At 44.7% G+C, this 26,402-nt stretch overlaps 1 protein-coding gene across 2 annotated transcripts in view; it reads left to right on the forward strand.

Annotated features, from left to right (window-relative positions):
* SLC9D1 (solute carrier family 9 member D1) overlaps nt 1-26,402 on the forward strand; it is a 69,883-nt gene that overhangs the window by 6,057 nt on the left and 37,424 nt on the right. For both annotated transcript variants that reach the window (XM_077813853.1, XM_077813862.1), the window contains exon 2: nt 4,240-4,763. In XM_077813853.1, the coding sequence (XP_077669979.1) occupies nt 4,317-4,763 (447 nt within the window). In that variant the 5' untranslated portion in view covers nt 4,240-4,316. The remainder of the gene's footprint in view (nt 1-4,239; nt 4,764-26,402) is intronic.

Below are 26,402 nucleotides of genomic sequence, written 5' to 3' on the forward strand. Positions count from 1 at the left end.
CTATGCTCTTCATGTCCTCTTACTCTCAAACTCCTATTTGTGCCATATTCTGTGATGCTGCTACCTGGAGCCCCCAATCCCTCACTCACTATATTACGTCCACAAGTATTAATCTTTCAAGCTCCTTAAAAAACATTTGTCTTCCAAATAGTCTTTAAACTCTAGCCTTATTGGCAATTTTTCTCTGGTTTAAAAACAGAATTTTAAAAAATGACAAACGCAGATATTTTTCACTGTGTGTATATATTTTTCACTCTTTGTGTGTATATATAATATTTAGAATAATAAAGAAACATTCATTTCACGGGCTCTGAGCACATTAATTATTTGAACAACAATTCTGGTTTTGTGATTTTTTTTTTTTTTTTTTTTTTTTTAAATCCTCACACCTCTTCTGCCGCACACAAGGTCAGCGTCAGATATTAGCACATCTATATTGTTGTGAGTGAAGGCATGCTTTAGGCCTGATTGAAGCCTGCTGTGATTTTTAAGACTCTGTTTTGATAACCTTTAACAGCTTAAGCTTAAGTAGAACTGTGCATGTGTAAAGACATTGCAGACTAATTATGTTTAGTATTGTGCCTGTGTAAGAAAAACGCAGAGTAATAGTTTGTTTAAAAAAAAGTGTAGCCACAAAGCTAGAAAAAATTGGTTTGCACTAGCACAAAACCTGTGCTGACAGGACAAAAGAGTTAACAAAAAAATAAAAAGAACAGGAGGACTTCTGGCACCTTAGAGACTAACAAATTTATTTGAGCATAAGCTTTCGTGAGCTACAGCTCATTTCATCGGATGCATTCGAGTGCATACACTGAACGCACCCGATGAATGAGCTGTAGCTCACAAAAGCTTATGCTCAAATTTGTTCGTCTCTAAGGCGCCACAAGTCCTCCTTTTCTTTTTGCGAATACAGACTAACACAGCTGCTACTCTGAAACCTGTCATAAAAATAAACTAATACATAAACATACCCTCCCCGCCTTCCTTCCTCCAAAATATAAAAAAGTTAGTCTAAACAATGGAAAGCAGAAATTGTATATGCTCCTGTGTTGGGGGTGACTTTGTGGTGAAACTATCCTAATGAGCTTCCCACTTGTAAGTAAATAAGAATTTCTTACTAAGTGTTTTGCCTAATAAAAATTTGTTAAACCAATCTGCTGAGTAATAAATCTCTCAGTCAAATGTATACATTGGCTTATATCTCAATCCCCCATCTTTCTTCTATAGGCCAGTTGAAGCAAAGGTCCCTGTGGCGTGACCTGAAAGTTGACAAATCTAAGCTATTTAGAACGGGGATAGGAGTGAATTCCAGAAGCTTAGGGCCCTTATGAAGAGCACTGTGCCAGCCCTTCCTCCTCTCTTATATCTAGTGACCTAGCATCCAGGGCCGTCCTTAGGATTTATGGGGCCCTACGCAGCATTAAACTGGTGATCCTGTGCTCCACTGAAGGCGGTCCCCAGTCGGCGCCACTGACCCCAGTGTGTCGAGGGGGCACAGCCATCACACCTGCCCGCAGACCCACAGAACCTCTCCCCATTGCTGACACACCCCGAGCTTTGTACACAGCAGATGCTGTGGCAGTGGCTTACGGCAGGCCTCACACTGTCACGTGAGGGCTGCATCTTGCCAGAGCCTGCAGCCCCTTGCCACTCCTGGCTCACCACAAGCATTTTAACAGGAAGTACCAAGCAGTAATAACAATAATACGTGTGTATGCGTGTGCATGCGTGAGAGTGTGTATGAGAGAGAGCCTGTGTGTGTGTGTTGGGGGACTGTATTTCAGATTCTGTGTGTGTGTGTGAGATAAATATAAAGGGAAGGGTAAACACCTTTAAAATCCCTCCTGGCCAGAGGAAAAACCCTTTCACCTGTAAAGGGTTCAGAAGCTAGGATAACCTCGCTGGCACCTGACCAAAATGACCAATGAGGAGACAAGATATTTTCAAAGCTGGAGGGGGGGGAGAAACAAAGGCTCTCTCTGTCTGTGTGATGCTTTTGCTGGGAACAGAAAGGAATGGAGTCTTAGAACTTAGTAAGTAATCTAGCTAGATATGCGTTAGATTCTGTTTTGTTTAAACGGCTGAGGAAAATAAGCTGTGCTGAATGGAATGTAGATTCTTGTTTTTGTGTCTTTTTGTAACTTAAGGTTTTGCCTAGAGGGGTTCTCTATGTTCTGAATCTGATTACCCTGTAAGGTTTTTACCATCCTGAGTTTACAGAGGTGATTCTTTTACTTTTTCATCTATTAAAATTCTCCTTTTAAGAAGCTGATTGCTTTTTCATTGTTCTTAAGATCCAATGTTTGGGTCTGTGTTCACCTATGCAAATTGGTGAGGATTTTTATCAAGCCTTCCCCAGGAAAGGGAGTGTAGGGTTTGGGGAGGACTTTGGGGGGGAAAGACATTTCCAAGCGGGCTCTTTAGCGGTTATATATCTGTTAGACGCTTGGTGGTGGCAGCAATAAAGTCCAAGGGCAAAAGGTAAAATAGTTTGTACCTTGGGGAAGTTTTAACCTAAGCTGGTAAAAATAAGCTTAGGGGGTTTTCATGCAGGTCCCCACATCTGTACCCTAGAGTCCAGAGTAGGGAAGGAACCTTGACTGTGTGTGTGTGTGACTGTGTGACAATCTGTATTGGGGAACTGTGACTCATGAGAGACAGAGTGTGTGTGTGTGTGGGAAGCGCGAGAGACAGTGAGTGCACTGTCACTAAGTTCCCTCCTCTCCTTGACCCAGCTACCGCCCCCTGACTCACCTGGACGTTTCGCTTCTCCTGGCCTGGTCTCCGCCAGAGAGCAAGCAGCGCAGGAAGGCAGGGTCCAGGGAGGGACTCTGCTCCGGGCGGTGGTGGGCTGGGCTGCCAGTGACCAGCTGTGCCACTCTGGACTCCCCGGGGCTGGGGTAGCAGAGCCGGAGACTGAAGCCCTCTGCCGGCCAGCTGAGGACCAAGTGAGGGAGGTGGCAGGATTGGGGGCGGGGGGAAGCCCATTGGCCCAGTATGCGGGAGGAGCCGGAGAAGAGAGGATTCCAGCCATGGCCAGTGAGGGGAATGGTGCCTCAAATTTTCGGGTGCCCTACGCAGCCACGTATGCTGCGTATGCCTAAGGACGGCCCTGCTAGCATCATTAATGTGCTCATTGTAATTGGCAGTGTATCATGAGTAGAGAGGTAGTGTCTCAGTTGGACTGATCAAGTTATTTGTACTTGTAATCTTTCTTGACTATGGTTATTGCACCAAAGTTCAAAATTGCAGCTAAATATTAAGGCAGTTATTTACCTGTTCTACTGAAATTTGCTAAAATTTAAATTCTGCAATTCTAGAATGGCATGTTTAGATGGCAAATACGTTTTTTTTTTTTTTTTTTTTTTTTAAGGAAATCTAAGGCCTTTATTGGGTACCATGTTTGCACATAATTTCTGAACTAATGCAGACTGTGCACGTCCTTTGTCCATTATTTGAAATCCTACCATAGTTAGTGCTAAAGACACATAACTTTGACTATCTTTTTAAATGTTTATTTTGAATTATTTATTATCAGCACTAGGAGTTTGGTTTATAAATGATATTGACTGACATTTTACAATGTTTTCCTCAGAAAGGCACTGAAAAATGATGTTGAGAGATACTGGGATAGCTTAGGGAAATTGGTCCAAGTCTGTCTCAAGCTGGAAATGACAAAACGTCAGGAAAATCTCATTGCTATGTGTCCTATGTGAAATGAGAATTTTGCAAGCATGTAGTCTTATATGACTTATTTGTAGTCTCTTTGAGGCAAAGAATTTGTTTTTCTGTATCTTCTATAAAGCAGCTATTATATGTTGAGGTGGTATCCGTAATTTGACAATGGCATATATTTTTTTTAAATGTAGGCTTGAAAACCACAGATGGTTCATGGATATTGTAAAAAGAGCAAACTTACATACTAGTAACTAAGTCCAACCCTTATCTTAACAAATAAGTTTAAAGAAACAGTCCGCATCTCATCCAAAAGAAGCATGAGTGACCAGTGTGGTACTGCTAAGCTTTACAGCTTGATGGATTTAAAGCAAGGTATTATGTTTTGGAGAACAGGTAGCCCAGGAAAATAAAAATGTTACTAAACCAGAAAGATTTGGTGGTTTTGACTATCTATTGATCAGGGAGAACTCACACTTCATTTGAGACTTTTTTTTAAATTGGATTTGATCCAGTGGCCCAATACTGAACCATGTTTGACAGCTAATGTGTATTATCTTTCAGCACAACATGTATATTCGAAATGCAAAAAGCATGTTATAGAAGGCTTTGGACTGTTCCTGGTTGTATACAGCAATACAATGAAGGCAACTGAATTAAATTCTCTATGGATATTGATTTCACTGCTTTGCTGCCAGTTATTGAACACTGCAGAGCATGAAGATGTAGTAAAGCATGCAATAAAGCTGCATCGTGGGAAAGGTGCTGCTGTCACACAGAGAAAACAATGGGTCTTAGAAAACTGCAGAAAGCTATCTGGGCTCCTTCGTCAAAAGAATGTGGTTCTCAACAAACTAAAAAATGCAATAAGATCAGTGGAGAAGGACTTGGGGCTGTCAGATGAAGAGAAACTTTTTCAGGTGCACACATTTGAAATTTTCCAGAAGGAGCTGAATGAAAGTGAAAATTCAGTCTTTCAAGCAATCCATGGACTCCAAAGAGCCCTTCAAGGTGACTACAAAGATGTTGTAAACATGAAAGAAAGTAGTAGACAGCGATTGGAGGCCTTGAGAGAAGCTGCAATAAAGGTAGTACTTTCCAATTTTACTAATGCATTATGGAGGGTAATATGGTGAAGGTTTCATAGGGATTTCTAATGATTAAAAAGAGGTTTAAATTCTTTTGTTTTGTATGAAAAATATGGATCTATACCAAACTTTCAACACTTATTCCTAGTGTAAAGATGGAATTTTGAGCAAAGCTAGCAGTAAATCTGTTCTCAGATAAGTTAGAAGTAATGTAGTAGTTACAGGCAGTTAAAAATATTCATTATTGAAATTTAGAGAAGGTTAATAATTAGTTATAAAAAACAGTCTAATGAGAACCCCTGTAACTCCCAACCCGAGCATTACTTTAGAAGGCAAAGGAATATGAGAGGTGAGACTATTCATATACTTTGGCAGTAATATAGCATTCTGTGTCGTAACTGCACTTCTTTGTGTCAAGACAAGGCAACTGAGATTGCCTTCTTTATAAAATAATCACTTTAAAGCACAGAAGTGTGATAGTGAAGCATGAGTGTTTCACTGACTATTGTGGCTCTCCAGCCTCACCTTGATCTGTTAAGGTTTACCAAAGAGAGCCCCAGTCCAACAGACCTGGCAAAATTTAGAGAGACAAGGTGGGTGAGGTAATATCTTTTATTGGACCAACTTCTATTGGTGAGAGACAAGCTTTCACGCTTATACAGAGCTCTTCTTCAGGTCTCGGAAACTTACTCAGATTGTGGGAAAAGTTTGTCGGAGCAGGGCTGCTCTCTGGGGAACCACAGCAGGTCTCTGTGACACTCTGTACCTCAAAGTAGCACTCTGGAACTCCATATTCACTACTGTGATATGATTAGGATATGTTTGGTTCAAATGCATGCCTGGCGAGGTATCATTTTAAAAGTCTTAATCTATTGAACATTAATAACCTGTTGGATTGTATGTACTATCAGTGTTTGTGGAATTATGAAGTATTGCAATATGTGCTATTGAAATATGTTGTGAGGTTGGGAGACTCTGACAATGAAACTTTCAGTAAGGACAAAGGAGCACCCATCACTGGCCAGATGGACATTGATGGCCCATTAAGAAAACAATCGACTATCCCAGAGGCTCCTTACAGAAGGCACGTACACAATGGAGATTGCTTGACCAATGGGAACTGACTGACCCCAATGCCACTGCAAGGATCTTTCTAGCAGCTAGAAGAAGGTGTAAAAAGACAGACAGTGACATCATCACTTGGCCTCTGCCCGCCCCCCCGCCCCCCGGCCCCCATCTCAACACCTGGAAAAATCTTCTGGAAGGAAAAGACTTTTTGAACTGTGAAATTTGGTCCCAGTCTGGAAAAGGGCTCAGTCTGGGTATTGAGGAACTGTCAGTTGCTTGTGGCACCTTAGAGACTAACCAATTTATTTGAGCATGAGCTTTCGTGAGCTACAGCTCACTTCATCAGATGCATACCGTGGAAACTGCAGCAGACTTTATATATACACAGAGAATATGAAACAATACCTCCTCCCACCCCACTGTCCTGCTGGTAATAGCTTATCTAAAGTGAGCATCAGGTTAGGCCATTTCCAGCACAAATCCAGGTTTTCTCACCCTCCACCCCCCCCACACAAATTCACTCTCCTGCTGGTGATAGCCCATCCAAAGTGACAACTCTTTACACAATGTGCATGATAATGAAGTTAGGCCATTTCCTGCACAAATCCAGGTTCTCTCACTCCCTCACCCCCCTCCAAAAACCCACCCCCATACACACACAGACTCACTCTCCTGCTGGTAATAGCTCATCCAAACTGACCACTCTCCAAGTTTAAAACCAAGTTAAACCAGAACATCTGGGGGAGGGGGGTAGGAAAAAACAAGAGGAAATAGGCTACCTTGCATAATGACTTAGCCACTGCTGCAGTTTCCACGGTATGCATCTGATGAAGTGAGCTGTAGCTCACGAAAGCTCATGCTCAAATAAATTGGTTAGTCTCTAAGGTGCCACAAGGACTCCTTTTCTTTTTGCGAATACAGACTAACACGGCTGTTACTCTGAAACCTGTCAGTTGCTTGTACCAGCTGTCAGGGTGAGATACTGCTTGATTCAAATCTTGCTTAGTCTCTTTAACTTAGAATTTAGACTGAGAGTTTATTTTTGTTTAAGTAACCAAGTTTGCTCTCTATGCCTGTTACTGATAATCACTTAAAATCTATCTCTCTGTACTTAATACATCTGTTTTATAATTTACCTAAAACAGTGTGTTTTTGGTTGAAATGCTAGGGGAATCTCAGCTCAGATTACAAAGGCTGGTGCATGTCCACTTTCCTATGAGGAAGTGGCAAACGTATTAATGGGTTTGCATTGCTCAAGAGAACCTTGAGCAGTGCAAGATGGTGTATTTCTGGGTGCAGTGCTGGAGACCTGGGGGAATTGGCTGGAGCCTTTATTGATGGTTCATAAGTGGCAGGGAGATCATTTATGTAACTCAGTTGGGTGCGTCTCTGCCTGTGGACAGCGGTGTGAATGCAGAATCTGTCAGAGGGTTGTAGCTTGACATCAGCATCACTGTGTGAGAGGCAGCCAGCCCAGGTTGGTGAGTTTGGAGGGCTCAGCAGTCCTATAGGTCAGCTTATACCCCACTGACCCTGTCACAGTCTCCCATCCAGAGAAAGTGACATTATAGTGGAGTTACATGCCGTGCTTCCTTGGGCACATTCACTGTAATCCTCTTGTTTTCCTTGCCCCCTCTCCATCTAATCAGAAATGTTCTGATGTTTACAAGATAGGAGGGAAGGAAATGGAAGTGAGTTGTTGTGGAAGGCGGAGAAGAGGGGAAGAGTGTGAGGAGGACATGGCTTATGTGACTGGGCAATCCTTGCAGGGGATGTAAGTGCTGGAGACCTGGAGGCAGAACAGGGGCATAGATCAGGGTTTCTCAGCCCATAGGTCAGAACTCAAAATTGAGTCACCAGAATGTTTCAAAGTGGTTCCTGTCCCACAGTGCTGGCTGGGCTCACCTCCTTGCTCCAGGCACTGCAACCTCTGGGGTCCCAGCACCATTCAGCTTTGGCCCAGCTGTCATGATGATCGGAGCCTGGGTAGGCAAATTTGAATGAATGGCACTTCAACCACATAAGAACGGCCATACTGGGTCAGACCAAAGGTCCATCTAGCCCAGTATCCTGTCTTCCAACAGTGCGCAATGCCAGGTGTCTCAGAGGGAATGAACAAAACAGGTAATCATCAAGTGATCCATTCTCTGTCGCTCATTCCCAGCTTCTGGCAAATAGAGGCTAGGGTGGGCAAACTTTTTTTGGCCTGAGGGCCACATCTGGGTATGGAAATTATATGGCGGGCCATGAATGCTCATGAAATTGGGGGTTGGAGTGCAGGACGGGATGAGGGCTCTGGCTGGGGGTGCAGGCTCTGAGGTGGGGCCAGAAATGAGTTCAGGGTGTGGGAGGGGGTTCCGGGCTGGAGCAGGGGGGTTCGGAGGATGGGAGGAGGATCAGGGTTGGGGCAGGGGGTCAGGGTGCGGGAGGGGGGCACTTACCTCAAGCAGCTCCCAAAAGCAGCAGCATATCCCTCTTCCAGCTGCTATGCGGAGGCAGGGCCAGGTGGCTCTGCACGCTGCCCTGTTCACAGGCACCGCCCCTGCAGCTCCCATTGGCCACAGTTCCTGGCCACGGCACGCATGGAGCGGGGCAAGCCCCGAATCCCGCTCCCCGGCTAGAGCTCAAGGGCCAGGTTAAAACTTCTGAAGGGCTGCATGTGGCCCCCGGGCTGTAGTTTGCCCACCATTGATTGACCTAGTTTCCGTGAATTTATCTAATTCTCTTGTGAACTAGATACTCTTCCTCTCGTCTGCTCCTTTCCATGACAACTCACTCCCATTTTCTTCCCTCCTATCTTGTAAACATCAGAACATTTCTGATTATATTTTCTACAATAATGGTTGGAGAGGGGGCAAGGAAAACAACCCTGTGAGCCAGGTCACAACTCCACTCTCACAAATTTGGTCCAGTTGAGGGTGGCAGGGCCAAACCTGAGCAGTGCTGCAACCCTGGAGGTTGCAACACCCAGAGCAAAGAGCCAAGTCCAGTCAGCCCCACAGCACAGGAGCTGCAGGAGCCACTACTGTGGGGTGTGTCAGGCAGAACTCAATCCCCCCGGAAGGCAGGATCCGACTGCAACCACTCTAGGGCAGGACTGCAACCAGAGCGGGGCAGCCATCCAGGGTGTGTGGTGGGGCTCGGTGGGGCCAAGGCTTGGAAAGGGAGCATCACCTCTGTGTTGGTGTCTGGAGTGGCTCACTGCTAAGAGTGCCAAACTGAGGTCTGACTGTCAGAAATCAGGGCAGACACCCCAGATTGGTGGTATAGTCCTCCAGGATCACTATATTAGTTTTACTGTGGAGCCACATTTGGTTACTTCCAGCCCCAAAAGGCCAGTCACTTTCCCCAGGTCAGAATATGCTCTAGATCTCACCAAAGGCAATGCTGCAGCCCGGGGGTCGGAAGCCTTTTAGAAGTGGTGTGCCGAGTCTTCATTTATTCACTTTAATTTAAGGTTTCGCATGCCAATACTAAATTTTAACGCTTTTTAGAAGGTCTCTGTCTATAAGTCTGTATATTCTATAACTAAACTATTGTATATAAACAAGGTTTTCAAAATGTTTAAGAAGCTTCCTTTAAAATTAAATTAAAATGCTGATCTTACACCGCTGGCACGCTAAGTTCACTGCTGGCCTGGGTTTCTGTTCACCTAGGCCGGCAGCGGGCTGAGCGGGGCCTGTGGCTGGGACCCTGGCTGGCAAGGAGCCGGCAGCCAGAACCCAGGGCCTGCAGCAGGCTGAGCGGGGCCGGTGGCCAGGACCCCTGAGCAAGTCAGCTCGCTGCCGGTCTGGGGTTCCATCCGCCGGCTCCTGCCATCCAGGGTCCCGGCTGCCGGTCCCGCTCAGCCCGCTGCCGGTCTGGGGTCCTGGCCCTGTCCATACAGAGTAGGTACCTACTTTCTCCCTGGTTCTGGCCCATTCTCTTCCTCTCTCTGCACTGAGCTGAGGGTGGGAGTGCACTGAGAACAGGGCTGGGGGTGAAGGAGCAGGCTGGGGATTGGGATGCAGGGTCTGGCCAGGAGCTAGAATGAGGGAGGGGGCTCAGGGTTGGGGCACGAGGTTTGGGTGTAGAGCGCTTACCTGGGCAGCTCCCATTTGGTGCGAGGGGTGCAGGTGGGATTGTGTGTGTGTGTGTGCAGGAGCTCCCGTTTGATGTTCAGGGTGGGGGTAGGGATGTGGATGTGGGGGTGCAAGAGTCAGGGCACAGGCTGTGGGGGGGCTGGGGCTGTGGGGGGGCAGGAGTCAGGATGGGGGGCTGGGTATGTGTGGGGGGTGCCGGAGTCAGGGCTGGGTTTGGGGGGCGGGGTGCAGGGATCAGGGCACGGGGCTGGGGTGTGCAGGGGTCAGGGCAGAGGGCTGGGGGTGTGCGTGTGTGTGCAGGAGCTCCCATATGGTGCTCAGGGTGGGGATGTGTGGGGTGCAGGGGTCAGGGCACGGGGCTAGGGTGTGTGGGGGGTGCAGGGGTCAGGGCAGAGGGCTGGGGGTGTGGGCTGGGGTGGTGGGGGTGCTCCCAGCCCCCTGCCCTGAGCGGCTCAAGGCCGGGGGCTGGAGGGGATATACCAATTCTACCCTTTTCCCCAACGTCCCCGGAGCAGAGAGCGCCGCGGCTCTGCTTTTCCCTCTCCCATCCATAGCAAGGGCCGTCAGCTGATTGGCCGCAGGGGGGAGGAGGGGCAAGAACCCAGCACGCTGGGGGGGGGGAGCTTGCCTTCCCTGCAAGGAGAGAGTGGTGGGAGGGGGCGGGCAGGATTTTTAATTGTACGCTGCTGTCCCTGGCAGACAGCAGCGTGCCATTAAAAATTGGCTCGCGTGCCGTCTTTGGCACACATGCCATAGGTTGCTGACCTCTGCCGTAGCCAATCCTTTAGTAAACTAAAACTAAAGATTTATTAGTTAGGAAAAAGCAATGAGAGTCATAGCAAGTTTAAAGCAAATAAAATACATTTCAGGTGAATTAGGGTTTTTAGGTTCAAAATAAAAGCAGTGATGTAGCAATCTGTCAGTCTCATACGGTCTTTTCACAAATTCTCTCAGGGTTTTTCCAAAGCGGATTTGCGGAACTCTGTCTGTATCTAGAAAGCTACCAGACAGCATCCAAAAAGATCAAAGATGTCAGGATCATTCCCAGCATCCAGTATTTATAGTAGAATATAGCCTGTGAAGTGTTTTTAGCACAGCATAGGAGTACTTGTGGCACCTTAGAGACTAACCAATTTATTTTAGCATGAGCTTTCGTGAGCTACAGCTCACTTCATCAGATACATACCGTGGAAACTGCAGCAGACTTTATATATACACAGAGAATATGAAACAATACCTCCTCCCACCCCACTGTCCTGCTGGTAATAGCTTATCTAACTAACGATTACTTTAGATAAGCTATTACCAGCAGGACAGTGGGGTGGGAGGAGGTATTGTTTCATATTCTCTGTGTATATATAAAGTCTGCTGCAGTTTCCACGGTATGTATCTGATGAAGTGAGCTGTAGCTCACGAAAGCTCATGCTAAAATAAATTGGTTAGTCTCTAAGGTGCCACAAGTACTCCTTTTCTTTTTGCGAATACAGACTAACACGGCTGTTACTCTGAAACCTGTCAATTTAGCACAGCATGTGTCCCTAGATTTCCCTTTGACTTCAAAGCATAGGTGTTGTGTGCTCAACAATGTTCCTCCTTGCTGAGCAACTTTAGACAAATGGATATAGATAAATGGGAACAATGTGATAGCCAAAAACATTTAGCTTTCATGCAGTTTTACGCATCAAATGAATTCACAACTAATCACTAACACACAATATTGCTCCAGGATTAATTAAGTATACAAACAATCACAGGTAAACTTAGAGTAAATGTAATTAATGGGGCACGTGCCATGTAAACACAGTGTGGCTTTGTTCTAGTCTAACAAGTGGATACAATAACATTAGCAACCAATAGGTTCATAGCCAAGTGGATACAATAACATTAGTATTTCTTATGATCTAGGATTATTCACTATAGGGCATGCTTAATAACAAATAAGCAACAGGATATTGCCAAAATTAACAGATCAAATTTTACAAGAGTTTTACAGATGAGTGAGTTGCTTTGCACGTTACAATACCTCTTGACGTTCCTCTGAGGTTCACAGACAGGTGAACTGCCTATTGCCTTTAATCTAAGCTGGTTTGCCTGCATCACAACCTCCATCCCCGACTCACCTTAGCAGGCCACCCAGCCTGACTGGGTTGCGGGGGGTCACAACCAAAAAACCTGGGAGTGGGGTGAGCACATGACCCTGTGTACCCCCCCCCCCCCATCCCCTATCATCACCTCTAGTAGGAGGTGCAAATATGCTTGCTTGCCCTGGGCGCTAAAATGCCTAGTTATGGCTCTGCCCCAGGGCCTCTATCCCCAGACTATTTAATGGCTCACAACAGGCAATAAACATTTATAAATAGGCCCTGAGCCCAAAAAGGTTGAGGACCACTGGCATAGATGATGCAAGAGACTGAGGTATCCAAGAAGGAGGTGCAAGGGGTGATGTGAACACAGGGTAGGATGCAAGCTGAGACACTCATGGAGAGTCTGTGTTCTCTAAACACGAGGAATGAGGGGTATGGAAAGTTTGGCAGAGGGTACCTTGAACACAGTGTTCTCCAACCAAGCCCTTAGCATGTCTCTATGCCAGTGCTTAATGGAAGTGCAGGAGATGGCCTCTGCAGCATATAGCTTTCTGAAGCTGTGGTAATCGTTATGAAATTAACATGATTTTTGACAATTTCACTGCTGTACAAAACATTTTTAGGTGAAAAAATGCACATTCACATCAACCAAACCATTTCGTGAATTGTTCTAGTTTTTAAAAAAAATGAAAACTTTTTATTTTTTGATTCAAAATGACTTTTTATCTAGAAATTGTCTCAAGTTTAATTACAAAAAACCCTAAAAAATGTTTTTTTAAAAAAAAGCTCAGTTAAAATGACACCTTTCATCTGACTCTAAAAGATTTTTTTAAAGTTATTTGGAACTGTCAACAAACTAAAACATCAGTTTTCCCTTCGGATCTAGTTTTAAATAGCAACTGTGAAGCTAATAAGAATCTTACACATTTCACTCTCCTGCTGCTTGGCAAAGGTACTAGTAGCAAAAGAGGTACTGGAGAGATCTGTCTGCAGGCTTGGGAATAAATCACTGCATTATATTACATTTTAGTCACATTTTGAAGATTCTTTAGAACTATCAAATCTAGAAGCATGTTTTTTTTTGTTTTTAAGAAAGCTTGTTTTTAAGAAAGCTTTAAGAAAGCTCTGCTGAAGTGGAAGGTGTTCCCCTTGTGTGTCATGTCAAGCTTACTACTCACTTGGGACAAGTAGATTATTTTAAACCCTCCCTTTTCTTATATTTGTAAAATATTAGTATGGTGATTTAACAATCTTATATAAAGCAGAATAATGAGACTGGAAAATGGTGGTTGAAAAGAGAGCGAAGTTTACATGAGGTAGGTTTAAGGTTACTTGTTTGCACATTATTCCGGTTTTGTTCTAGTTTATTTGTATTAAATGTGTGAATTCCTTGGTTAATATTGATGTGTTCTAGGAAGCACTTTTTCACTTTCCCAGTGGGATGTTAGCTGCAAAAGCCAAACTTCTGGGTGTCTGTGGCCTACTGTCTTCACCTCTTACTCTTAATAGGCTGAAGCATAAAGCTTCTAGCTCCTGAATGTCATGTCAGTTTCATATTGTTGTTAATTGAAAAAAAGTTTGTTATTCACAGAGGCCAGCCAAAAGAGAAGGCTGGGACAGGGTGCAGTACTGGAGGCTTCTTATGTCTTCCATTCTTCTGCCTTTGACTCTTTCTTACAGCAGAAAACTATGGAGGACAGAGAAGTGACTGAAAGGTCCTTCTATCTTTCAGTAACTTCAGTTTTACCAGGCACCTACTAGCCAGATGCTGATACAAAAGATAAAGCTGCCAAGCAGGGTCCAGGGACATATACTAATAGTAATTCTACCACTCTCCCCTTTCCCTAACAGCAGAGGGTGGGTTCTCAGCAGGGGATTGCCCTTAAATCTTGCTGATGGGTCCCATCATAGGTTCTGAGTCCGTGGGTGCTCCGGGGCTGGAGCACCCATGGGGAAAAATTGGTGGGTGCTCTGCGCCCACTGGCAGCTCCCTGCCCCCCGCGACCCAGCTCACCTCTGTCTCTGCTCCGCCTCTACCTCCTCCCCTGAGTGCGCCGTGGCTCCTCTTCTCCCCCTAGCTCCCAGTGCTTGTCACTGCGAAAGCACTGTGGGGGAGGAGGGGAATGCGGCATGCTTGGGGAAGAGGCAGGGCCAGGGCGGGTATTTGGGGAAGAAGTCCAATAGGGTCAGAGAGGGGGTGGGGACTTTGGGGAAGGGGTTGGAGTGGGGGTGGCGTCGGGGCGGGAGGGGTTGAGCACCCACTGGTGCCAGGAAAAGTTGGCACCTATGGGTCCCATTCTTGTTACGCACACACTCTAGGGCACTCACCTTTACCCAGTTCCTAAGGCTCAAGGAGTACCCCAGTTGATTTAGGCACCCCTACCCTTTCTCAGTTCGTAGGGCTCTAGGCAAAAGGCACACACCCTTACCTACTTCCTAGGGCTCAGGGCATACTCTTCTGTGGGCAGAGCTGTCCCTACCCGTACGCAGCTGCATAGGTCACCAGGAAATTTGGGGCACCAAATTTTCTGGTGCCCTGTGCAGCTGCATGCTGCTCCAGCCTCTGCCATGCCTCTTCCCATGGCCCCTGCCCCTGCTCCGCCTTAGCCCCACCTCTTCCTGCCCCTGCTCTGCCCGTGCCCCAGCCCCGCCCCTGAGGACTGCAGCAGGGCTGGGCCCACACTCACTGGCGGCAGAAAGTACAGCAACCCGGCCCCTGCCGCACTGCCACTGAGTGCTGGGGGGTGGTTCCCCCCTGCCCCCTAAGCCAGCCCCGCCCCCTCCCCCAGCGGAGGCCTGGGGCCAGTCAGTCTCTCCCCCCTTCCCCCCGGAGGTCTTCTCCTTCTCCTCCCCCGTTCGGGGGAGCTGTGTAGGGCCCCAGAATAGCTTGGAATGGCCCTGTCTATGGGTTTGCAGGATCTTTTTACCAGTGAAAGAGCCTTACGCACAATCCTGATCATGTAGGCAGACTTTCCCTGTTGGCCAGGCAAGGTCCATCTCATCTCAGTTCTGGTTGCTGCATGTCAAAGTGGTTGTGCAAAGGATTCTTAGAAGCTCTGATTTTAGGCTGCCTCTTCGTGGGGGGTGGGGTGAGTTCTTCTTCTTTTAGGTCTTTCCTCCTCCTTCCCTTTTCCTTTCTTTTTCCTTCCAAGCTGGTCTCTTTCTTCAGCCTGTTTATGTAGTGAAACTTGAGTCCTGCTTAGCTATACCTTAACAAATCAGTTTACTAAGATATTACAAAAGAATTCTTTGACCAATCCTAACATATTGTGAAATAATTCTTTACCCAATCATACCCCACCACTTCAGTTTATTTAAATCTTGTAAAATTAATTATGCAACAGACAGAAACAATCAAAGAACCAGACAGAAACCATACAGATAAACAATAGAGAAGTGGGGACCATAAAAGCAAAACAATAAAGTAGAGGTTTCACACCCACCACTGTTGTTAAGTGATTCTTTGCCAGATTAGAATGCTATCAAACAAAGTTTTCTTTAAACATTTTAAGAGATTCCTTGCTTATCTGATGATTGTTGGTACTATTAGGAGGGGTCCTTCTTAACAGCCCAATATTACATTGTTTTGATAATCCAGGAAGTATTTGGAGAGTGTTGGGGACAACTTCCTGGTACAAGTCCTGGAGCAACCGACTAGAGGCAGTGTTCCTCTTGACTTGCTGCTTACAAACAGGGAAGAACTGTTAGGGGAAGTAGAAGTGGGTGACAACCTAGGCAGCAGTGACCATGAGATTTGTTGAGTTCAGGATCCTCACAAAAGGAAGAAAGGAGATTAGCACAATACGGACCCTGGACTTCAGAAAAGCAGGCTTAGACTCCCTTAGGGAACTGATGGGCAGGATACCCTGGGAAGCTAATATGAGGGGGCAAGGAGTCCAGGAGAGCTGGCTGTATTTTAAAGAAGCCTTCTTGAGGGCACAGAAACAAACCATCCAGAAGTGCAGAAAGAATAGCAAATATGGCAGGCGACCAGCTTGGCTTAACAGTGAAATGTTCGTTGAGCTTAAACTCAAAACGAAGTGGAAATTAGCACAGCTGACTAGGGAGGAGTATAAAAATATTGCTAGAGCATGCATGGGTGTAATCAGGAAGGCCAAGGCACAATTGGAGTTGCAGCTAGCAAGGCATGTGAAGGGTAACAAGAAGTGTTTCTACAGGCGGGTAGCAACAAGGAAAAGGTCAGGGAAAGTGTGGGACCCTTACTGAATGCGGGAGGCAACATAGTGACAGATGATGTGGAAAAAGCTGAAGTACTCAATGCTTTTTTTGCCTCAGTCTTCACAGACAAGGTCAGCTCCCAGTCTGCTGCACTGGGCAACACAGGATGGGGAGGAGGTGAGCAGCCCTCAGTGGTGAAAGAACAGGTTAAGGGCTATTTAGAGAAGCTGGACGTGCACAACTCAATGGGTCCAGATCTAATGCATCCAAGGGTGCTGAGGGAGTTGGCAAGTGGCTCTGCAATCACATCAGCCAGTATCTTTGAAAATTCATGGTGATTGGCGGAGGTCCTGGACAATTGGAAAAAGGCAAAAATAGTGCCCATATTTTAAAAAAAGGGAAGAAAGAGAATCCAGGAAGCTACAGACTGGTCAGCCTCACTTCAGTCCGCACCAGAATCATGGAGCAGGTCCTCAAGGAATCCATTTTGAAGCACTTGGAGGAGAGGAAGGTGATCAGGAATAGTAAACATGGATTCACCACAGGCAAATCATGCCTGACTAACCTGATTGCCTTCTATGATGAGATGACTGGCTCTGTGGATATGGGGAAGCGGTGGATGAGAGATATCTTGACTTTAGCAAAGCTTTTGATATGGTCTCCCACAGTATTCTTGCTAGCAAGTTAGGAATTATGGATTGGATGAATGGACTATAAGGTGGATAGAAAGCTGGCTAGATTGTCAGGCTCAATGGGTAGTGCTCAATGGCTCAATGTCTAGTTGGCAGCTGGTATCAAGCAGAATGCCCCAGGGGTCGGTCCTGGGGCCAGTTTTGTTCAACATCTTTATCAATGATCTGGATGATGGGATTAATTGCACCTTCAGCAAGTTCGCAGATGACACCAAGCTTGCGGGAGAGGTAGATACACTGGAGGGTAGGGATAGGGTCCAGAGTGATCTAGACAAATTGGAGGATAGGGCCAAAAGAAATCTGATGAGGTTCAACAAGGACAAATGCAGAGTCCTGCATTTAGGAAGAAAGAATCCCATGCACCGCTACAGGTTGGGGACCAACTGGCTAAGCAGCAGTTCTGCAGAAAAGGACCTGGGGATTACAGTGTACGAGAAGCTGGATATGAGTCAGCAGTGTGCCCTCATTGCCAAGAAGGCCAACGGTATATTGGGCTGTATTAGTAGGAGCATTGCCAGCAGATTAAGGGAAGTGATTATTCTTCTCTATTTGGCACTGGTGAGGCCACACCTGGAGTATTGTGTCCAGTTTTGGTCCCCCACTACAGAAGGGATGTGGATAAATTGGAGAGAGTCCAGCGAAGGGCAACAAAAATGATTAGGGGTCTGGAACACATGACTTATGAGGAGAGGCTGAGGGAACTGGGATTGTTTAGTCTGCAGAAGAGAAGAATGAGGGGGGATTTGATAGCTGCTTTCAACTACCTGAGAGGTGGTTCCAGAGAGGATGGTTCTAGACTATTCTCAGTGGTGGAAGAGGACAGGACAAGGAGTAATGGTCTCAAGTTGCAGTGGGGGAGGTTTAGGTTGGATATTAGGAAAAACTTTTTCACTAGGAGCGTGGTGAAACATTGGAATGCGTTACCTAGGGAGGTGGTAGAATCTCCTTCCTTAGAAGTTTTTAAGGTCAGGCTTGACAAAGCCCTGGCTGGGATGATTTAATTGGGGATTGGTCCTGCTTTGAGCAGGGGGTTGGACTAGATGACCTCCTGAGGTCCCTTCCAACCCTGATATTCTATGATTTGATAGCAGCCTTCAACTACCTGAAGGGAGGTTCCAAAGAGGATGGAGCTCAGCTGTTCTCAGTGGTGGCAGATGACAGAACAAGGAGCAATGGTCTCAAGTTACAGTGGGGGAGGTCTAGGTTGGATATTTGGAAACACTGTTTCACTAGGAGGGTGGTGAAGCACTGGAATGGGTTACCTAGGGAGGTGGTGGAATCTCCATCCTTAGAGGTTTTTAAGGCCCAGCTTGACAAAGCCCTGGCTGGGATGATTTAGTGAGTGTTAGTCCTGCTTTGAGCAGGGCATTGGACTAGATCTCCTGAGGTCTCTTCTAACCCTAACATTCTATGATTTTATCGTTCTAATTTGGAAGGAATGTGAGGATGTGACTTTGTGCTTCTTGGCTTATGGCTGCTCCTCTCCTAATATGACTTCAGAAAAATGCCTCAGACCTTATATCCTCATTTTGCATATCTATCTCTAGGTGTTCAGTCCTGTGGCTAGTAGGTGGTGTAAATTTTTCAAGTGCAGATAATACTGGTGCAGATTCTGCCATTTTGTGGTCTGGTGTCTCATTCTAGCCAATGTGAGGCACCATGCAGTGTGTACTGTCCTATGCTTTTGACTAGGTCTGTTCAGAGCAGCAGCTTTGAAGCAGCACTTGCTTTTCATGCAGGGCTGGCCTTACCATGAGGTGACCTGAGGCAGCCACCTCAGGTGCCAGACTGTTCGGGGGCACCACTAGGACCCAGAGTGTAGAAAATTGTCTACTGCTGGTGCATATGTATTCTCTCTGCTCTAGATGCACAGGGATGGTGGAGTGCTGTGCTGGAGGAAGGAGAAAAGGTGAGAGAGAATAACAGAAAGCAGCAGGAGCTGCAGGGAGAGAGAGGAGGAGGAGCCTCTTATGTACCTCTCTAGCACCCCCCCGGTGCCTGGACTGATTAACACCAGCTTCTCAGGGAGCTTCCTGTTTCCTGCTGCTTCCCTGAACCCACCTGAGGAGAACAGGCAGCCAACTGAAGTAGTAGGAGCCAGTTAGGCCCTTAAGTCGCTGATATCTTCCCTTACTCAGGCCCTGCTACCAGCCTGCTTATTTGTCCCCTTCAACTGAGTGAGAGCCACTATAGCTGGCACAGAACAGCAGTCATGGTGAAAGAAGAAAACATCACTCTGGAGCAGCATTCAGAAAAAGAAAGAAAGCAAAGTAAGTTTTTCTATCTAAGCAGGAAGGAGCTCTCCTGAGATACATAGACACAAATGTTCATGGTGAGCCTTCCGGCTGCAGTGGGTGGTGAGGAAATGCCTGATCTTCCAGTTAGTCAGAGTGCAGGTGACCTGGCAACTACTGCAGCATCCATATCTCCATCTCAAATGGATGTAACCACTTTTCTTCAGGAATTTGCATGTAGATCAGAGAAGAGTGTGGTGGAGGCACAAGAAACAGCTGCTGCTGAGTTTAGTTCCTTAAGTCTAGATGATTCAGGACTGTGGACCCACTTGAGCAGTAGCCTGGGGGACTTCCTTGTACTGCATGGACCACAGCAAGTGAAAAACTTCATGTTCCCCAAAGACAATGAAAATAGAAGTTTCCATCCAACACATTACTGGCGTGAAATCCCCAATGGTGACAAAGTGGAGAGGCCATGGCTTATGTACTCAAAAACTCAAAATGCTGCCTACTGTTTTTGTTGCAGACTCTTCCAGTCTAATGTGCCAGCCACATTGGGTTCTACAGGAACAAAGGACTGGAAAAATCTGGCTAGAAATCTGACATGCCATGAGAAAGCAGCAAATCACCAGAGAGCATTCCATAGGTGGAAAGAGCTTGAGATGAGACTAAGGTTAAAGGCTACCATAGATGATCAGCATCAAGAGAAGATTGCATCAGAGTCTCTTTACTGGCAAAATGTTCTGAAAAGGCTCATTGCCATTGTGAGAATGCTTGCTACCCAAAACCTAGCACTGCGTGGCACTTCAGATCAGCTGTATGTGCCAAACAATGGACACTTCCTTACAATTGTGGAGCTGATGGCTGAGTTTGATGGTGTACACCAGGAGCATCTAAAAAGAGTTCCTACCCAAGAAATGTACACACACCACTACCTTGGAAAAACCATTCAAAATGAGCTCATACAGTTACCGGCAACAAAAGTCAAACAGAAGATTGTGGCAGATCTGAAGTCAGCAAGATATTACTTTATTCTGGACTGCACACCCGACATCAGCCATACGGAATAAATGACTTTAATGGTGCGTTCTGTAACAACAACAGAACCTAGTGAAAATGTCCCTGCAATGGTGACTGTCAGAGAGCATTTCCTAGAATTTATTAACATTGATGATACTACAGGAGCTGGTATGACAAATGTGCTTCTTAAAAAGCTGGAAGGTATGGGAATTGCGATAGCTGACATGAGAGGTCAGGGCTACGATAATGGTGCCAACATGAGAGGAAAGAACAGAGGAGTGCAGACACGGATCCAAGAGTTTAACAGTCGAGCTTTTTTTGTCCCATGCAGTTCTCATTCTTTGAACTTGGTGGTCAGTGATGCAGCATCAGCTTGCAGTGAGGCTGCTGAATTTTTTAATGTAATTCAAAGCGTCTATGTATTTTTCTCTGCATCAACTCATCGATGGCAAATTTTGAAGAAACATCTGGGAACATCCTCTCTGACACTGAAACCACTGAGTGCCACACGACGGAAAAGTCAAGTGGAGGCGATAAAGCCTATCAAACACCAAATTGGGAAGATAGATGATGCCATAGTTAGCATTATCCTCCATAATGGCAATGACAGGAACTGTTTGTGGGAGAACAGTGGCAAAGGGAAATAGAATCACCAGAAACATATATAACTTCAGATTTCTGTGTAGCTTAGTATTGTGGCATGACATACTGTTTGAAATAAATGTTGTAAGCAAGAGAATCCAAGGTGTTGACCTTGATATATCTGGAGCAACAGAACAACTGGGCAAAGCAAAGTCATACCTACGGTCTTACCGGTCAAAAGAGGGATTTCAAAACGTTCTGAAGAGGGCACAGAAGTTGGCAGAGGAACTTCACACTGAAGCTATTTTCCTACCCATTCAAGAATATAAGAGTAACTGAAGAAGGAGGCATTTTGATTACGAGGCACGAGATAATCCCATAAGAGACTCCAAACAACAATTCAAAGTTGAATTCTTTAACCAGGTGCTAGATTCTCCAACTGACTGTAAGGCACAACATTTCATGCAGCTCAAGGAACACAGTAGTGTATTTGGGATGTTGTATGATATTCCAAAACTCCTCGCTATACCTGAAGAAGACCTACACCAGCAAGGTACTATATCAGCAGGGCACTAGAGACAGCGTTGACACATGATGACATGCGCGATGTTGATGCGAGTGATTTAGGTGATGAACTGAAAGCCCTTTCAAGATACATTTCAGCAGGATCAACTCCAAAGGCTTTTCTGGAATATATGTGCACAAAGAAGATGACCACCCTCTTTCCAAATGCTTTTGTCGCTCTGCGCATAATTCTAACATTTCTTGTAACAATTGCCAGTGGAGAACGCAGCTTCTCCAAGATGAAGTTAATCAAAACACATCTACGCTCCATAATGACACAGGAGAGGCTGGCTGGCCTTGCAACCATCTCCATGGATCATGAGCTGGCCCAGACTGGGGACCTTCAGGAAGCAGTTCAAATCTTTGCAAGCAAGAAGGCATGGAAAGGACCACTTTGATTATTCAAACAGATAAAAATGCCAGTGTTTAGTATGCAGACAAGAAAAGTTACGTTTACTGTTCAGGCGTTTGAAAGTTAAGTGTTACTTAATTTTTGAACAAGGCATTTTAAGTTGTTCTCCTTTATTGGGATAGGTAGCAGAGCAGTACCATGAGAGGAGTGGAACAGGAAGAAGGCAGAATTGAGACGTTTCAAAGTTTTGGCCCAAGCAAGTCAAGTCATGGGGGCGTCATTTGAGCTCCCCGCCTGAGGTGCCAAAATGGTGTGGGCCAGCCCTGTTTTCATGGACCCACCTGCCATTCCTTGCAGATGGCTCCTTCTACTCCATTGTAGGATTGGGGCATTTGCAAAGCTCTGGCAAGGGTGGAATAGTAAAGGACTCTCTGGATAAATATTACAGAAGTTCTGCCTCCAACTGTCCTTCAAGTGATCAGAGATCTTTTGTGTTACTGTTCAGATGTAGCTAATCTGTTTTCAGTTTATAGCCTTATTTACTTTACCACAGTTGATCTCTAACTTGTTTTTTCTACAGTTTGTCCTTGTGATGTTGCACTCCATATGTTTATAGAAATATGCTTGAGTGTAAATATAATGTAAATGGAATATGCTTTATGCAAAAGGTCTCTTGTAAAGAATCATTACAAAGCTCATCATCTACTGAGCGTGTTCATCCTGTTCGTATGAATGTATCATTCTTGTATCTGAAGCTAGAAATATAAAGTGTTACTCTGAACTCCAATTGTAACTATGCAAAGTGTGGGCCATTAATGGTGGCTTGGAATCTTGATGGCTCCCATCAAGAAGGATAATTGGTGGTAAATGGCTCTGTTTACTTGCAAGCCTCCACTGCACACATGCAGGCCAGTCCTGGAGGAAAGGAGCCAGGGCTCGCAGGACATGTGACCATGTCACCTGGTACTGGACTCCATCTTTAACCTGGTGCTTTTCCATTTATAAGGAGGGGAGGGAACGCACAGAGAGACAAAGGATTCCCACCTTGTGCCAAAGCTATAAAAGGGGGTGGAACAGAACAAAGGGGATTCGAGTCATGAGAAATCCCCTAGTTACCACCTGAGCTGGAGCAAATAAGAACTGTACCAGGAAATAGGATTGGGCCCAGACTAGGAAGGAGTCCAGTCTGTGAAAGAAGCTTACTGGAACATCTCTGAGGGTGAGATTTTATCTGTAATCAGTTTCTTAATGTATTAGGCTAAGACTTGCGTGGTTTTGTTTTATTTTGTTTGGTAACTTACTTTGTTCTGTGTGTTATTACTTGGAACCACTTAAATCCTACTTTTATATTTAATAAAATCACTTTTTTGCTTATTATTGAACCAGAGTTAGTGACTAATATCTGGGGGAGCAAACAGCTGTGCATAGCTCTCTATCAGTGTTATAGAGGGCGGACAATTTATGAGTTTACCCTGTGTAAGCTTTATACAGTTTAAAACGGATTTATCTGGGGTTTGGATCCCATTGGGAGCTGGGTGTCTGGGTGCTAGAGACAGGAACACTTGCTAAGCCATTCTCAGTTAAGTTTACAGCTTTGGGGGACATGGTTCAGACCTGAGTCTGTGTTTGCAGCAGGCTAGTGTGTCTGGCTCAACAAGGCAGGGTTCTGAAGTCCAAAGCTGGCAGGGAAAAAGGGCTCAGCGGTAGTCTCAACGCATCAGGTAACAGTCCCAAGGGGGTCTCTGTGGCCGAACCTGTCACAGTCCTGACCTAGGGGAGGAGCTGGCATGAATTGCTCCTCTTGTAAGGAAAAACCATCAGGATTCTAAAGGCATCCTATATTTCTCTCACAGTCCAAGGAGAGTGTCTGTGCATCAGATCCAGAGCTGCTGGGAGACGTTTTTACCCTTCAAACAGTGAGCAGAGAGCTATAAAGGGTTGGGAAGTATACAGCCTCCCAGAAAAGTATGAAAGTGCTAATAGTCTTTAACAGAGGACTAGATAGAAAAGCTAAAGCTATTGACATTTGGCCTGGCCACATTTGCTGTTAATTTTTCCCCCAACACCACTTATTCTAGGAACATTGTCAAAGATCTGTCTGGCAAAGGGTAATTTTCATCGTGCCAGTGAGACTGTGGGTTCTGGCAATTCTAAACATGACAATAAACAAATCTGTACACCAAGGCCAGGGTTTTCGTCACAACCTGGAGTCTGTGACTGGAAAGAGTTTTAAAGGGGTAATCTGAAGTGACAGGGTTGTTCTGAACAGATTGTTGTCACAACATTAACATCAAAGAAGCTATTCATGATTTGTCACTAAATGGGATGGACTTGTTCTCTGTGTAAAGGGAGAACAATGTCATTTATAAAAGAAAGAACTGCTCATGTCTTCTGCTACATGCAATACAATTTTTTATGCTTGGTGTTAGATCCATTAAGGTCCAGATAGTGGCTGTTACTAGTGTTTTGGATCCAAACAAAAGCAGAAGCCTGGCATCACATTCTATTTTCCAAATTCTTACATGCTCTCACTAAGTTAATGCATCACAGTCTTTTAAAAATGTTTCTCTCTACCACCTTCATTCTCTTCCCTATTCCAAAGAAACTCATGGTAATGTTTTGTGCTCTGACTGAGAGAGTGGATTTAAAATCAACAATTCTTTTGGAAAAAATCAGATTTTTTTTTAATTTTATTTAAATTGTAATAAATTCAGATTTCATTTTAAACAGGTTTATTTTTAAAAAGAAAACTTAATACAAAATATGTTAAGGCCTAAACTTATTAAAATGTTTTAAAACATTAATTTTAAAATAAATATGCTGGTTCCATGAGCCTTTATCAAAAACATTGAGTTAAAGGCTGCTTTTCTATATGAAGAATCGGGGAAAACATCTAGCGTTTGAAGTCAAGCTTTATAAATCTGGAACAATAGGTCAGCCTAAGTAATTTTAGGAGACTCTCATTTTGAATAGACTTAGGTGAGTAGGAACTTAAGCTTCAGTCATTTTCACTTAGGCATATTTGAAATTTTTCCCAAGGCTGACTTGAAATATTAATTCACTGGCTATTGTTAATCCTGCTGTTTTAATAAATCATTTAGTTGTAAATGTGATGCATGTTGTGATAAGAGATTTATCCAAAACATTTAAAGTTGTTTTGTTTAATAAAAATAAATTGGATATACGGTTTTGTGTTTTTAATTAAATTCCAGTTACCATCCTTACATTGGTGAGGCTCATCTGGAGTATTGTGTCCAGTTTTGGGCCCCACACTACAAGAAGGATGTGGATAAATTGGAAAGAGTCCAGCGAAGGGCAACAAAAATGATTAGGGGTCTGGAACACATGACTTATGAGGAGAGGCTGAGGGAACTGGGATTGTTTAGTCTGCAGAAGAGAAGAATGAGGTGGGATTTGATAGCTGCTTTCAGCTACCTGAGAGGTGATTCCAGAGAGGATGGTTCTAGACTATTCTCAGTGGTGGAAGAGGACAGGACAAGGAGTAATGGTCTCAAGTTGCAGTGGGGGAGGTTTAGGTTGGATATTAGGAAAAACTTTTTCACTAGGAGGGTGGTGAAACACTGGAATGCGTTGCCTAGGGAGGTGGTGGAATCTCCTTCCTTAGAAGTTTTTAAGGTCAGGCTTGACAAAGCCCTGGCTGGGATGATTTAATTGGGGATTGGTCCTGCTTTTGAGCAGGGGGTTGGACTAGATGACCTCCTGAGGTCCCTTCCAACCCTGATATTCTATGATCCTAAGGCACCTTGACACAAATCATGAGAAAGTTAATTAGTTAATAAGCAATATATCATTCACCATTTTCTAACATACTAAAATGTACAGTTAGCTTAATATTTTCATATTCTTATTATGTAATTGCTTAAATAAAACAGATATAGTTATAACGTACCCTCCTAGGTAGCAAAAAGATGCACTAGATTTGGTACAAAGACTCTAGTTGTAAATTAAGGTGTTTTAATGGTTATGTCAGCCAATGAGAATGCACCTTTCTTTAGAAAAGAACAAGTACAAATAGAAAAGTTGATTTAAAATCAATTATTTAATTCAAGGCTTTCCAGTTGGTGGTTTAAATCATGATTTAAATAGCCTTGATTTAAATCACTCCACCCTGTTGACAGAGCATCCTATGAATCTCTTGCTTCAGTAACTACTTACTACTTCTCTATTAAAGGTTGCAATCTTAGTAGTTGTAACCTTGACCAGTAGCCTATTTGAGCTGGTACATTGTCAGTAGATAATATTGCACCTTCCATTGTTCTGCTATCCTTTCTGCACCTAGAAAAGAAGTACTTGTGGCACCTTAGGGACTAACCAATTTATTTAAGCATAAGCTTTCGTGAGCTACAGCTCACTTGAGCTATAGCTCACGAAAGCTTATGCTCAAATAAATTGGTTAGTCTCTAAGGTGCCACAAGTACTCCTTTTCTTTTTGCGAATACAGACTAACACGGCTGCTTCTCTGAAATCTTTCTGCACCTGAAATTCCAGAGGAGGAGAAACAGCTAAAATTTGATAGTGAAGCCATAACAGTATATTTGTAATGTACTGAATCACCAGATGTCAGCACTTTGTTCTTCCTTACATCTGAAGTGCAGGGACCAAAACACTTCAGACTAAAAGCATAAGACATTGAATTGGAAAGGTGCACAAGAAATCAGGCATTTAATTGCCTTCTGACATCAGGACATATAATGCAGCAGTGTCTTTTTATACAGAGTGAGCAGGAACCTCAACCATTTTATGCAACAAAGCTACTTGATT

Source organism: Eretmochelys imbricata, chromosome 1 (genome assembly GCF_965152235.1).
Source record: "Eretmochelys imbricata isolate rEreImb1 chromosome 1, rEreImb1.hap1, whole genome shotgun sequence".
Lineage (NCBI taxonomy): Eukaryota > Metazoa > Chordata > Testudines > Cheloniidae > Eretmochelys > Eretmochelys imbricata.